The sequence below is a fragment of the Neoarius graeffei genome, chromosome 27 (assembly GCF_027579695.1).
Source record: "Neoarius graeffei isolate fNeoGra1 chromosome 27, fNeoGra1.pri, whole genome shotgun sequence".
Taxonomy (NCBI): Eukaryota; Metazoa; Chordata; class Actinopteri; order Siluriformes; family Ariidae; genus Neoarius; species Neoarius graeffei.
The window spans coordinates 38,041,166-38,056,271 of NC_083595.1; the positions used below are offsets into that span (position 1 = coordinate 38,041,166).

At 42.1% G+C, this 15,106-nt stretch overlaps 1 protein-coding gene across 4 annotated transcripts in view; it reads right to left on the reverse strand.

Annotated features, from left to right (window-relative positions):
- Positions 1 to 13,074: 13,074 nt before the first annotated feature.
- znf536 (zinc finger protein 536) overlaps positions 13,075 to 15,106 on the reverse strand; it is a 226,766-nt gene continuing 224,734 nt past the window's right edge. For all 4 annotated transcript variants that reach the window (XM_060911712.1, XM_060911710.1, XM_060911713.1 and 1 more), the window contains one exon: positions 13,075 to 13,787. In XM_060911712.1, the coding sequence (XP_060767695.1) occupies positions 13,678 to 13,787 (110 nt within the window). In that variant the 3' untranslated portion in view covers positions 13,075 to 13,677. The remainder of the gene's footprint in view (positions 13,788 to 15,106) is intronic.

Genomic DNA, 15,106 nt, shown 5'->3' on the forward strand with positions numbered 1-15,106 from the left:
GCTATACTTAATGTTCCATTCGTATTTTTAAAAAATGGTTGTTGTACACATTTTTATTTTTTTCTTTTACACATTTTAAACATCTGTGCTTTTTAAAACATCTTTTTTTTTTTTACACATTTTAAACATCTCATAGCATCATTAGCTAGCACCTCTTGGCAGACAACACACTGTGGCAGTGGAGCATCTTCAGATCCAGTCCATGAAAATCCAAACTTTAAATAATCGTGGTCATACTTCCTTCTTTTTTCAGTCCCCCCAGTATTTCACGGGCCTTTTTTGTGATTGTTGTGGGCTAAAATGTCTGATGTTGCGGGGGGTTTTCCAAAAAATTGCGATGAATGTTGCGGTGTTTTTTAGGTTTTTGTTGCGATTACATTGCGGGAGGAAGTGAAAGTTGCGAGAAATTGTTGCGATTTTCTCTTTTTGTGATTAAAATTGAGTGATATGTTAAATATTAAGTTATTACTGAAAAACTATTGATTAAAAAAAACAAAGACACTGAGAAATGGTCCTATAAACAACTTTACCAATATAAAAGATTACTAAGACTACAAAAATGCAGAAAAATAGGCTTTACTTATCCAAATGCACCTGTTGGTTCAAAAGTTAAAGTGCAGAGAACCTCACAGCACAACATGAAGTTACCTTAAAATATAATATAAATGCCTCAGCTTTCATGTAAGAAAAAAAAAACTATTAATACTAGTACTGTGTGCAGGCAGTCTCTCCTGAAGACTAAATTAAACAATAATTATAAACTAATAAAATAAATGGCTCAGGCTTCATAGAACAAAAAAAAAAAAAGCAATTTGAACAGAATCTCACAGTATGATGCTGAAGCTGCCTAAACAATGGAAAATAAAATAGCATTTTGGCAAAAATGTTGGCATCCATTAATTTCTTGTATTAAGTAAAAAATAATGTAAAGTGCACACAGTCCTTCACTGTAAACATAACACACTTTCAGTAACAGAATTTAAGCCTATATAAACACTGACTCGCACATGCAGTATTGCCAGATACTGCTGACGTTTTCCAGTCCAAAATATGTTCAAAACCCGCCAAAATGCACTTGAAACCACCCAATCTGGCAACACTGCGCGTATGCTGCTTCTCTTGAACGTATACACGGAAGTAAGGCGGAAGGTAGTTTGTCGACGTCACCTCAAGACGACGCCAACGATTGGTCAAATTTGCAGGAAAGTTGCGGTGATTGGATATAATTGCAACACCGCCCTGAATTCGTGGGGATTGGTTGAATTTGCGTTGAAGTTGCAAATCGCAACCTCGTGAAATCCTGGAGGGTCCGATTTTTTGCTTGGCCCACTCTGTCTCCTCACTCACTGTAGCTTTAGGTACTAAAAATCGGTCCATTTTGTCTCTGGCAAAGGCTAGCTGAAGTTCGCTAAATATCCGCAATAGTAACTTATTCTGGTTTATTTTTTCTCACGTTGCGCCCCCCTGAAGAACTCTGGTGCCCCCCAGAGGAGCCCCGCCCCACACTTTGAAAAGCCCTGATCTAATCTATAATGGAAGTGATATGAGGAACTAACTAGTTTCATGGATGTCCCACAACCTTAAATGCAACTATAAACAGATAAAAACTTCAAAATTATCCACTTTGCATTTGACCATATATCACACCATCCCTTTGTTGGTTATTTTCTTATAGTCTCAAAACTCAATACTCTGGATACACGCTCAGAAAACAAAGTACATTATTGTACTTTTAGGGGTATAATGGCTTATCACTGAAGCAGTACCCTCTAAGGTACTTATTTGTACCATTTATATACTGATTGGGAACATATATGTACCTTTTTGGCCCTAGAAATGAAAAGTTCCTCCAAGCATGATGCATTTTTGTTTTTATGTTCCTTTTGGTAAGAAAACACACTGGGTGAAATATTTTTGACAAAATTCAAAAGTTTAATGGTGGCACCAGGAGCTCAAAGTTATGGAAAAAGCTGCTATTTTATGACTTTTATGACAAAATTTCGATCACTTTTCATGAAACATTATGGCACCTTATAAAGTATACCAAATATCTTAAATACACATTTTTAGTACATATTCTAAATATATTATCAAGCACAGTTTGAATTTTAGCTGTTCATTGAATCATTTTTCAACTACTTTTAAACAATACAAATGTATTATGAATCACATTAATGCTTCTCAATCCCTTGCAAAGGTTCTTAACATGATCTCTGGGTTACAAGAAATCAATAAATGGGGTCCAACATTGTGATTCAAACCTTACGCGAAAACATAAAATAAGCATTTTTTGGCAAAAAATGAACCTCATGGTGCCACCATTATACTTTTGAATATGGTCAAAAAAATTTTACAGGATGTCTTTATTGGTGAAAAGGAGCACCCAAACAAAAATGCATCAGATTTTATGAAAGTGAGGGCAACTGACGCACCCTAGTACACATAGTTACCTTGAGGTCCAATAATGAGCCTTTGGGGGTACATTAGTGTAGATTGTACCTTGGAAGATAGACATAGACTCCTACTGTGCCCCTGTTTCTGACAGTGTACTATTGGTGCACCCAAATGGAACTCATGAATCTGCATTTTCAACATGACGAGTGTTTTATACTTTCCACATCCACGAGTACACGACGGTCTTCTAGGGTCCACATGATGTAAATATCGTCATCACGTGGCGTACCTGAGGCTCCTTGCAGATGCCCACATACTCTCCAATTTTTTCCCACTACTTTACTAGGGCGCATGCACTGCAGGGTCTGTTGCTACTCACATCTGTTCAATTCATCTTTAAAACAATATAAAGACAATAAAATGTGCAATAATTCATGAGTGTATCCTCCAAGCAGACTAGAAGGTAGAATAATACTGTAGGAACAAATACGCATCTGTGGTGTCAGCAGCTGTCCATGTGCACACCCCCAAACTGAGGTTTCACTGTTTAAATTATAAAAATCTTAGAGAAATATGGACACAGAGCATGAAAACTATTTAATCACTCAGGCTAACAATTTAGATCAGCAGCACATAGCCGTTGAGTCTTTCATACAACAATATAAAGGCATAGATGCCATGGAAACAAGACAGAACTGTCAGGAATAACAATATTTCCCTCAGATTTGCTAGTAGACTATTACAAAATGAGTTTACTCAAACAAAATTGCACTGTTTTTACTCTTAGCATAGCCTACTAACTGAGCTGCCATGGATTCTTCGGACTGGGAAACATCAACAATCACAGCTCATGAGGATGAACTGAGAAGAGTTCACTGTTTAGTCGGAATCTTTTAAACACTATAACCATGACCCTGCTTCTATACATCATCTCAACACCTCCCTGTACAACTGGCTGCTGGACTTCCTGGCGGGAAGACCACAGACTGTACAGGTCGGCAGCAACTCCTCCAGCACCATCACACTAGACACGGGGGCCCCCCAAGGATGTGTGTTAAGCCCCCTCCTCTTCACTTTGCTGACCCACGACTGCACACCAACATCCAGCTCAAATATCTTCATTAAGTTTGCGGATGACACGACTGTGGTGGGTCTCATCAACAACGGCTATGAGACAATCTACAGGAGTGAGGTGAGCCACTTGGCCATGTGGTGCAAGGACAACAATCTCCGTCTGAACATGGAGAAGACGAAGGAGATTGTTGTGGACTTCAGGAGAGAGCACACCCAGCATGCTCCACTATCTATCGACGGTGCTGCAGTGGAGAGGGTGAGCAGCACCAAGTTTCTGGGTGTGCACATCTCTGAAGACCTGTCCTGGAACAACAACACCGCATCACTGGCCAGAAAAGCCCAACAGCGTCTGTACTTCCTCCGCAAACTGAGAAGAGCAAGAGTCCCGGCCCCCATCATGCACACATTCTACAGAGGCACCATCGAGAACATCCTGACCAGCTGCATCACCATGTGGTACGGCGCCTGCACCGTGTCCTGCTGCAAGACTCTGCAGCGCATTGTGAGAGCAGCTGAGAAGATCATTGGTGTCTCTCTCCCTTCTCTTATGGATATCTATAACTCCCGCCTCACCCGCAAAGCCTTCAGGATTGCAGGTGACCCCACCCACCCATCTCACAGCCTCTTCAGCCTGCTGCCGTCGGGGAGGAGACTGTGGAGTCTCTGGGCCAAAACCAGCAGGCTCAAGAACAGTTTCTTTCACCAGGCGGTCAGGAGGCTCAACTCCCTCCCTGTTCTGCCCCTCCTCCCCCCTCTGCCCCCTGCCACAGATTCTGCTCGCACACCCCCCTTCAGCATCTGACATGTCATCCTCACAGCCCCCCCCCAACACACACACACACACACACACACATATACATATATCTCATCATTCATTAACACACTGAACTCAGGGTCCGCACATCTCACTTTACCTCACCCATTTGCACTATTCTGCACTACCTCACCTTAACAGCTGCTAGTTTGTTTATTCTGCTTATTTCATGTTTACCTGCTATACCTCAAGTGCCCTTGACTGCTTGGTTATTTGTACCGATTTGTGTGTGTGTGTATGAGTGTTTAGTCTAGTTAATATCTAGAGTGTTTATATTGTCTGTTGAGTGTTTAGTCTGTCTTGTTGTTATCTAGTGTTTATACTGTTTATTTATACTGTTTATATTGTTTGAGTGTTTAGTCTAGTTCATATCTAGAGTGTTTTATACTGTTTATATTGTCTGAGTGTTTAGTCTGTCTTGTTCTTATCTAGTGTTTATACTGTTTATTTATTCTGTTTATATTGTTTGAGTGTTTAGTCTGTCTAGTTCCTATCTAGAGTGTTTATACTGTTTATATTGTTTGTTTGTTTTTTCAATTATTCTATTTTTATTTATTGCATTGCCAGTTTGCACCGTGGGTCAGAGAGGACTGATATTTCATCTGTGCTGTATGTCGAGCATGTATAGCATATTTGACAATAAAGTTGACTTGACTTGACTTGATGTAAGCATGTTTTAACATATCATCTCTAGCCGCTTTATCCTGTTCTACAGGGTCACAGGCAAGCTGGAGCCTATCCCAGCTGACTACGGGCGAAAGGCAGAGTACACCCTGGACAAGTCGCCAGGTCATCACAGGGCTGACACATATGGCCCTTTTCCACTACCCTTTTTCAGCTCACTTCAGCTCGCTTCAGCTCACTTCAGCTCGCTTCAGCTCACTTCAGTCCGACACGGCTCGCGTTTCGACTACCAAAAACCAGCACGACTCAGCTCGCTTCAGCCCTGCTTAGCCCCTAAAACTCGCACCGTTTTGGAGTGGGGCTGAAGCGAGCCAAGCCGTGCCGAGTGAGGTTGGGGGCGTGAGCAGACACTCCCCTGTGCACTGATTGGTGAGGAGGCGTGTCCTCACATGCCCACACACGCCCCGCGAGCGCGCTGGGATCTGTAAACACCGCAAACCCGGAAGGAGAAGAATTACGAATTACGAGAATTTCTGAAGCCTTATGTGCCTCGCCTCATCTATACGCTCTTGCCAGTATCTGTTCGCGTTGTCGGTGACAACAAGCCACAGAACCAAGACCAGCAACACTAACGACTCCATGTCCTCCATGTTTATTGTTTACTATCCGGGTCGTGAGACTACCGCTTAAAAGCTCACTGAATCAGTGACATACAGAGCATCGTGGACGAGTTCGCGGAGCGCAAGGCTCGTCGTATGCCCTTCAAATAATGTGCGCAGTAGGCTATTGATGTTTTATTATGAGCCATGTACAGTATGTCGCCTAATGTTTTTTTGTTTCTGAGTTACATGTTCGTTTGAAGGACTTAATGTACAAAATAACATAGTTGCACCCCGTAGTGTTGAAATTGGTAAACACAGTGCATTCAGTGGGGTTTGCACCGCCCTCCTTTTATTTCTGACTCTTCCTGTCACCGTTGCAACCTCTGAGCGCTCATTCGTATGCCCTTCAAATAATGTGCGCAGTATAGGCTATTGATGTTTTATTATGAGCCATGTACAGTATCCTAATGTTTTTTGTTTCTGAGTTACATGTTCGTTTGAAGGACTTGATGTACTAAATAACATAGTTGCACCCGGTAGTGTTGAAATTGGTAAACACCGCAGTTGCGGACATTTTGTAGCCTAAAATGATGTTATGATAAGCTTTAATAAAGGGCCCGGTCATTTGCCCCGCCCCCGGCCCGGCTCTGACTTGTTCCGCCACTGTCACTGATGTCACTGTTTGCGCTGCTTAACGACATCACGTGACGTCCACCCACTTTCGCTAACTCCACCCAATGTGTCCACCCACTTCCAGCCAGCACGGTTCAGCGCGGTTGTAGTCGAAATGCAACTCCAACAGCCCCGCTCAGCTCGACTCAGCTCGACTCGGCACGGCACGGCTCAGCCGCATTTGTAGTGGAAAAGCGGCAATAGACACAGACAACCATTCACACTCACACCTACGGTCAATTTAGAGTCACCAGTTAACCTAACCTGCATGTCTTTGGACTGTGGGGGAAACCGGAGCACCGGAGGAAACCCATGCGGACACGGGGAGAACATGCAAACTCCGCACAGAAAGGCCCTCGCCGGCCACGGGGCTCGAACCCGGACCATCTTGCTGTAAGGTGGACAGCGCTAACCACTACACCAACGTGCCGCCCCTATGTTTTTAACATAACCAGTATAAATATTGATTCGGCAAGGGCTACATTCATGCTATACTATGGCACAAGCTATTGTTTTGGTAAAAAAAAAAGATTTCAGTGGATGTTAAAGCTATACGGCCTTTTGATTTCATAAAATCAGTGAAATTTAGTTCCCTCTGAAATTTTGGTCATTGTGATATATGTTTATTCCTGGAATATCTGGCTGGGAAGTTATTTAATTTGAGGGGATTATAGCAAGTAATGTGCATGAAATCACTCGCTTGGTGCAGTCAAGCAGACAGAGGAAGTCCGGTGTGCACATGCGCAGGTTTACCTTCTTTTTCTTCTTCTTTTGGGCTTTACGGCAGCTGGCATCCAGTGTTGCATTACTGCCATCTACAGGTTTACCTTTGACCGTGGCACTGACAGTTACATCATTCTGTCGCTAAACGAACAGCTGATCACACCGAGGTGCTCGCTGACTGCTGATATTTATTAGCTTGGTCCTGCATTTCCTTTCCTTCGCAACATAACATCTTTTTCTTCTTTGTTTTCCATTACTGTAGTCAGCTCTTTCACGTTTCATTGCATGGGCAGCATGGTTCTGTAGTGGTTAGCACTGTCGGCCTCACAGCAAGAAGGTTCTAGGTTCGAGCCCAGTGGCTGGCGGGGCCCTTCTGTGTGGAATTTGCATGTTCTTCCATGTCTGCGTGGGTTTCCCTCACAGTCCAAAGACATACAGTTAGGTTAACATGGGGCAGCCTTGGGCTGAAGTGCCCTTGAGCAAGGTACCTAACTCCTAACTGCTCCCCAGGTGCCTGTAGTATGGCTGCCCACTGCTCTGGGGTGTGTGTGCGGTGTGTTCACTGCTTCAGATGGCTTAAGTTGCAGAGAATGAATCTCACTGTGCTTGACGTTTGCATGTGACAAATAAAGGTTCTTCTGAAAGGGGTCTGAGATGGTCATTCACACACTCACATCCTCCATTTTTCCTCTCCTGTTTCAAATTTGTATCCCACAATGCCTGCGCGAACGGGGAAAGCCCACCACGTGATGCATGATGTAGCATCTTGAATTGGGTCATGGTGAAACAAGAAAACATAGCAGAAAAGTTAGGGCCATGTGGCCCTAAATTCATTATTTGTTCTCATCTCATCTCATTATCTCTAGCCGCTTTATCCTTCTACCAGGGTCGCAGGCAAGCTGGAGCCTATCCCAGCTGACTATGGGCAAAAGGCGGGGTACACCCTGGGACAAGTCGCCAGGTCATCACAGGGCTGACACATAGACACAGACAACCATTCACACTCACTTTAGAGTCACCAGTTAACCTAACCTGCATGTCTTTGGACTGTGGGGGAAACCGGAGCACCCGGAGGGTGCCCACACGGACAGAACATGCAAACTCCACACAGAAAGGCCCTCGCCGGCCCCAGGGCTCGAACCCAGGACCTTCCTTGCTGTGAGGCGACAGCACTAACCACTACACCCACCGTGCCGCCCCATTATTTGTTCTATTAAAATAAATAAAATTGGAAATCTGTGATTCGAATTCAGTGGCTTTTGGTCCACTAAACAAAAATAATTGGGTGTGAAGGAAAGTTCTTTTTATGACCTACACTTAAAAAATCAGGAAAGGCAGTAGAGCTTTAACATTGGATTTAAATGGTTTAAGCTCAAAAACTGTTTAAGTAATGGCACTAACGCTAGTGCTAAAGAATCCTGATAGACGGTACTATGGGCGGGGGAGCAAATGGAAAGTTAGCTAAATAAATAAACAGACTTCTGTTATCTATTCATGGACCTTGTCCAGTATTTTCTGATATCGGGTCAGTTAGTTAGCCATATTCCTTATCTGTAGTGTACACCTCGGTTAGAACAAGCACACAGTAGAACACAGGATTTCTTACCAAATAAAGGCATTAAGATTATTATTTTGGGTGTCTTCTGTCCACCATAGATATAAATCCACAGTATTAACAAACAGTGTATATTGTGTTCCTCCTGTATGAATAGTATTAAACCTGACAGCATCACTCTTCTGTGACATTTGAGTTAGAGATATCGAATTGCAAATAAATAAGCAAACAAATAGCAGTAATTGACTTTTCATGGAATGCTGAGTCACACACTTGCGCACACACACACGTTTGACTACAGAATAACAGAGATGCAAGTTTAGAAGCGTAGTAGGAGGACAGGAGTGTGAGCACTGCATACCGTATTTGCTCACAGCAGGAGAAAAGCCATGCTGCCTGTCTGCCTTTCACAGGTCTAAGAATTAACACTACAGCAGGCCTGGGGCACTAATGGTAATATGAGCTGTCATGGGCCACACTGCTTTTGTGCCTCCCACTCTCTCTCTCTCACACACACACACACACACACACGACTGTATGTTTAGGTCTGCTGTTGCCTTATAATTATATACGCTTGCTGTCCAATTTATTAGGAACACCTGTACACATGGTCAGGCATTCTGTCCTCTCTCATCAACACGGAATTTCCAGAATTAGATTTTTTTTTAATTATTATTATTATTGTGTTTTCGGACCTGTATGCCATGTATGAACATGAGTACAAGTGTTCCGAATAAAGTGCATAAAGTTTCATCGATGTTGAGATTTGCTGTAGGCAGATATATAAGCAATGTTATTAACATATATGATGAACAACATTAACCAACATTCATCCAGTGAAAGATGTCGCCTCACAGCAAGAAGGTTCTGGGTTCGAGCCCAGCACCCGATGAAGGCCTTTCTGTGTGGAGTTTGCATGTTCTCCCCGTGTCTGCGTGGGTTTCCTTCGGGTGCTCTGGTTTCCCCCACAGTCCAAAGACATGCAGGTTAGGCTAATTGGTGGCTCTAAATTGACCGTAGGTGTGAATGTGAGTGTGAATTGTTGTTTGTCTCTATGGTGTCAGCCCCTGTGATGATCTGGCGACTTGTCCAGGGTGTACCCCGCCTCTCACCCATAGTCAGCTGGATAGGCTCCAGTTTGGCCCACGACCCTGCACAGGATAAGCGGCTAGAGATAATGGATGGATGGATGGATGGATGGTTATCCTGGTCAGGATCGCAGTGGATCTGGATCCGATCACGGGAACACTGAAATGGGAATGCACCAGTCCATCACAGAGAAGGAGGAATTACAGCATTTTATATTTAAGTATACTGTGTCACATACAGTGTCTTGCAAAAGTATTCATCCCCCTTCGTGTTTGTCCTGTTTTGTCGCATTACAAGGGTGGAATTAAAATGGATTTTTGGAGGGTTAGCACCATTTGATTTACACAACATGCCGACCACGTTAAAGGTGAAAATTGTTGTTTTATTGTGACACAAACAATAATAAGATGAAAAACCAGAAATCTGGAATGTACATAGGTATTCCCCCCCTTTTCGTATGAAACCCCTAAATAAGAGCTGGTCCAACCAATTCACTTCATAAGTCACATATTTAGTTGATTAAGATCCACTTGTGTGCAATCAAAGTGTCACATGATCTGTCACAAAATGTCTGTATAAATCAACCTGTTCTGGAAGGACCCTGATTCTGCAACACTACTAAGCAAGTAACCTGAAAACCAAAGAGCCTCCAAACAGGTCAGAGACAAAGTTGTGGATAAGTATGGATCAGGGTCGGGTTATAAAAATATCCCAAACTTTGAATATCCCACGGAGCACCATTAAATCCATTATAGCAAAATGGAAAGATGTCACCACTACAAACCTGACAAGAGAAGGCCACGGGACCAAAACTCACAGACCGGGAAGGGAGAGGGGCATTAATCAGAGATGCAACAAAGACACCAAAGATAACACTGAAGGAGCCGCAAAGATCCACAGTGGAGATGGGAGTATCTGTCCATAGGGACCACTTTTAAGCCATACACTCCACAGAGCAGGGCTTTATGGAAGAGTGGCCCAGGAAAAAAGCCATTACTTCAGAAAACATGTTTGGAGTTTGCCCAACAGCATGTGGCAGACTCCCCCAAACACATGGAGGAAGATTCTCTGGTCAAATGAGACCACATTGAACTTTTTGCCATCATGGGAAATGCCATATGTCATGCAAATCCAACACCCCTGAGAACACCATTCCTACAGTGAAGCATGGCGGTGGCAGCATCATGCTGTGGGGATGTTTTTCATCTGCAGGGACAGGAAAGCTGGTCAGGATTGAAGGAAAGATGGATGGCACTAAATACAGGGCAATTCCAGAGGAAAACCTGTTTGAGTCAGCCAGAGGTTTGAGACTGGGACAAAGGTTCACGTTCCAGCAGGACAATGACCCTAAACATAACTGCTAAAGCTACACTGGAGTGGTTTAAAGGGAAACATTTAAATGTCTTGGAATGGCCTGATCAAAGCCCAGACCTCGATCCAATTGAGAATCTGTGGCATAACATGAAGATTGCTGTACACAACGCAACCCATCTAACTTGAAGGGAGTTGGAGCAGTTTGCCTTAAGAAATGGGCAAAAATCCCAGTGTGCTAAGCTAATAGAGACATACCCCAAGAGATTTGCAGCTGTAATGGCAGCAAAAGGTGGCTCTACAAAGTATTGACTTGGGGGGTGAATACCTATGCACACTCCATATTTCTGTTTTTTTTTTTCATCTTAATTATTGTTTGTGTCACAATAAAAACAACAATTTTCACCTTGAAAGTGGTAGGCATGTTGCTTAAATCAATGGTGCTAACCCTCCAAAAATCCATTTTAATTCCAGCTTTTTGATGCGACAAAACAGGACAAACACCAAGGGGGGATGGATAAATACTTTGCAAGCCACTGTAATTAGGCTAATTCATTACTGTAGTAGGCTTGATAGCTGACAGGTAGTTGCTCATGTATCCATTATACCAGGCGTATTTAATGCATGATGCTGAACAGATCATTGTATAATAGTTGGAATACAATTTTATTTTTTTTTTATTATAAGTACAGATCAGTAGTTACAAAACAAAGCATCTGCCATGAAGGTACAGCAAACAAAGAAAATTATACAGCTCACAAGACAGTTCAGAGGTGGAATGCTCAGTTCAGTAAGACCCAGATTGAAAACACGCTGTGCTTTAGCTCTATATAGTACCACACATAGGAGCCCAGATCTCCTACTAACAGTTTACATACATATGGATCTCTGTTTGGTCAATATCTGTCTAATCCCACTGACCACTGAACCTGTCATTTATATATATTTATATATTTATATATAGATAGATAGATCCAATCTTAAACGACCATTTACTAGTTTCCGCCACTCGTTATACACTAGACATTTGTTTCCAAAATTTATGGAGCCCAAAAACTAATCAAGTTTTTTTTTTCTTTTGCACTGATATTTATCTAAGAAATAAAGACACCATATCGATATTTGAATGAACTGAACTGAACTCGATCTGTTCTCCTCGCTGTGCCACTTTTATCATGTCTGTACACGGTTAGTCGGTTAGTTGTGGTAAAAAATACATTTTGCTCAGAGCAATATGGAACTTGAGATGACCTTCACTAATGAGATCAGTGTGCCTGAAGGGACCGAATAAGGTCACCGGAGTTCACAAAGTGACGGAGAGAAAAAATTTCACAATGTCAAGGGACACACAGACACACACATACACACCTTCATTTTAGTTTAGTTAGCTGTGTACCGTATAGACTGGATTCTTAGATACTATCACAGTGAAAAATATGTGTGGGGGGGGGAAAGGTCGATAGCCTCTCTATGCCTCTGAGAGACGTGGGTTATATACTGTATGGACATACACTTGCAGCAACATGAGAAGATTGTCAGTCTTTTTTTTTCTTTTGTAATGTTATCTTTACAATGTTGAAGGCAAAAAGTACAGTACTAGAAAAGAAAAAAGTCCCAATCTAAGGCCTACAATCAAAAAACAGATAGCTTTGTAGATGCAACAACGCATGACTGTATCTAAGGCTAGACAATATTTGTGTTTCTCGCTTGTATGTTTGCTTTTTCTTCTTTTTAAATCATTTTTAACAAGTAAATACATCAAACCATTTCAGTAGTCAGTAACACTTTGCAACACTGATTGGTGGCAGTATATTACAAATAGATTCTCAATGACTGAGATGAAAGTCCACCTGGATTGTGTTCTCCTTTTACAGAGTTCAAGATTCTAGGTCATTTTTTTCCCTCGCTCTCTCTTTTTTTTTCTTTTTTTTTTTTTAAAGATCTGTGCCAACTAGTCCAGCTATCACCACTGCTGGGGTTTCGGGAATGTCTCAGACGTTTGTGCCTAAGCTCGCTCTGTTTTCCCAGAGAGCAGCTCTGAACACATGTCCTGGATATGCTCTGAAACACATCACGAAAGAAAACATAGCTAAAAAGGTCCAAGGTCCAAGAAAAAAAAAAAACAAGGAAAAAAAAAACTCCACAGTCCTTCAATGCGTCCCTTATTTTGGAAGGGGATACTGTACATCTGTGTAGTCTTTTTCCTGCTTCAGAAAGCACATGCTGTTCCACACATCCCCACACTGGCTGTTTGTATAAGAGGTTTTTAAAAAGAACTGCTGCAAGTGTGCTTGGTCTCCAAATACACCGTCCGAAAGCTTAGAGAGATGAGCCAGGTACGAGTCACACTCATGGAGCATTGTTTCAGTAGCAGTGAGAAATATGGAGAGCTCAGTTTGTCCCCCAAAAAAGAGAGAAAATCTCTCAGGTGAAAGTGGAAATTCTGTCAGGCTGACATTTGGTGCAAGGAATGTGTGAGTAAGCAAATGAAATAACTAGAAAAGAAAAAATAGAGTATTGTATGTATGTATGTATGTATATCAGCTACACACGGCAGAATTGAACAGACAAAACACACAGGAACCAAAGTTACTTTATCCATCTTGTTAAACATCAACATCTCTTTTTTTTCTTCACTTGGTCCTTCAGGGAGCATCAGTTTGCGTTCTCTTTCCATAACTCAAATGTAGAGTCATAAACATCACATTGCCTGTCAGTGTCATGATCAGCATCTTCATGTCTGTCCTCCACCTCCTCCTCTTCCTCATCATCCTCGCCATCCTCCATCTCCTCCTCCTCCCCTTGCTCTTGCTCGTGAGTTATTCTCTGATTAGTGGTGCGTCCTGCATCTCAGAGTCAGTTAGCTTAGGCTCGGAGGCAAGAGCGGGTCCAAACCTTCTGGAAGCTTCTTCATCCGCCCACAGATGAACTATGGTTGAGAGAACAAATGAAGATTAACACCCACGGGCCGCTCACTAGAGACTCACACACTGATACACTGATGCACACAATGATGACTGAGGATATTCACAGACTCAACACAATTGACAAGAAAAAAAAGGACAAAAAAAAGACAAAAAGACAAAAAGCAGCTGCAATTATTTTGCTTTATTGAAAATCAGACATTTTGGTAACACCGTTCTCAAATGCTACACAAGCATTAAATTACTATTACTGACACATTATACCTATAATCCAGAAAAAAAAGTCTCAAAGTGGGGATTGAAAAAAAAAATAAAAATGAGAGTCACAGCTGACCCAGGTTTGGTTTAGCTGCAGCTTTAAAACCCACTGCCACAACTTTAGCATGTCAGCTCGAGAAATCTTCAGTATCAAAGCTGTGTATGCCGTTTATAACAAACTGGCATAAATCTTTACACGTTGAAGCCTAAAACACACATCGCTGAAGTGTTACCAAAATGTATATATACTCTTGATGCAGACTATAACATGGTTGTGACTATAACATGACATAACACAAGTCTGCCATCATGACTCTCATAATGAACTATTATTTACCGTACCTTCCTGCTCCTATTAATGCAGGTCAGAATGAACTTCTCATACAAAATAACCTATACGAATATTATCATTTACAATAAAAACAAAAAAAAAGAACGCTTAAGTATCATTCAGACACCTGCATGAGGACATGCATAGGCTAATTAAATGTATTAATATTAAGGAAACAATTGATAACAGCTTATGAGATTTTTACTTCGATAAATGTGACTTTAAGATTACAAATTGAGTTATTTGAACATTTCTTCTTTTCCATTCTTTTTTTTCAGGCTCTTTTTTCTGTCCAAGTGCATGTGCAGGATAATAACTTTCAGGGATGCAGTTATTGCTGAAGTCTGAATCCCTGTTAAAAAAAAAAATGCACACCGTATTTCTAATTATTTGCCGTTGCAGTCAGTGCCAAGTAAATAATATGAATAATATGCGATTTCATTCTCTGTACAAGCCCGGAGAAAATGATTTGCCAATAAAAGAGCGCCGGCGTGTCGTGTTCTTCTAAGATGCCTCTGCGAAAATGACAAAACGGAATTAAAACATGCGTCTGTTTTGCGGGTGTTCGTGCAATAAGCGGCGACATTAATGGGAATTGAAACCAGTAAAGGAGTCAGCGCACGGCTTTAATAACCGCGAGCGCGCACGCCATTTAGAGCCGCCCATTAGAGCAATAACGGCGACACACCTACTCATTCTGCAGCGCGAGCTCACTCAGCCCTTACCGCTCACCAG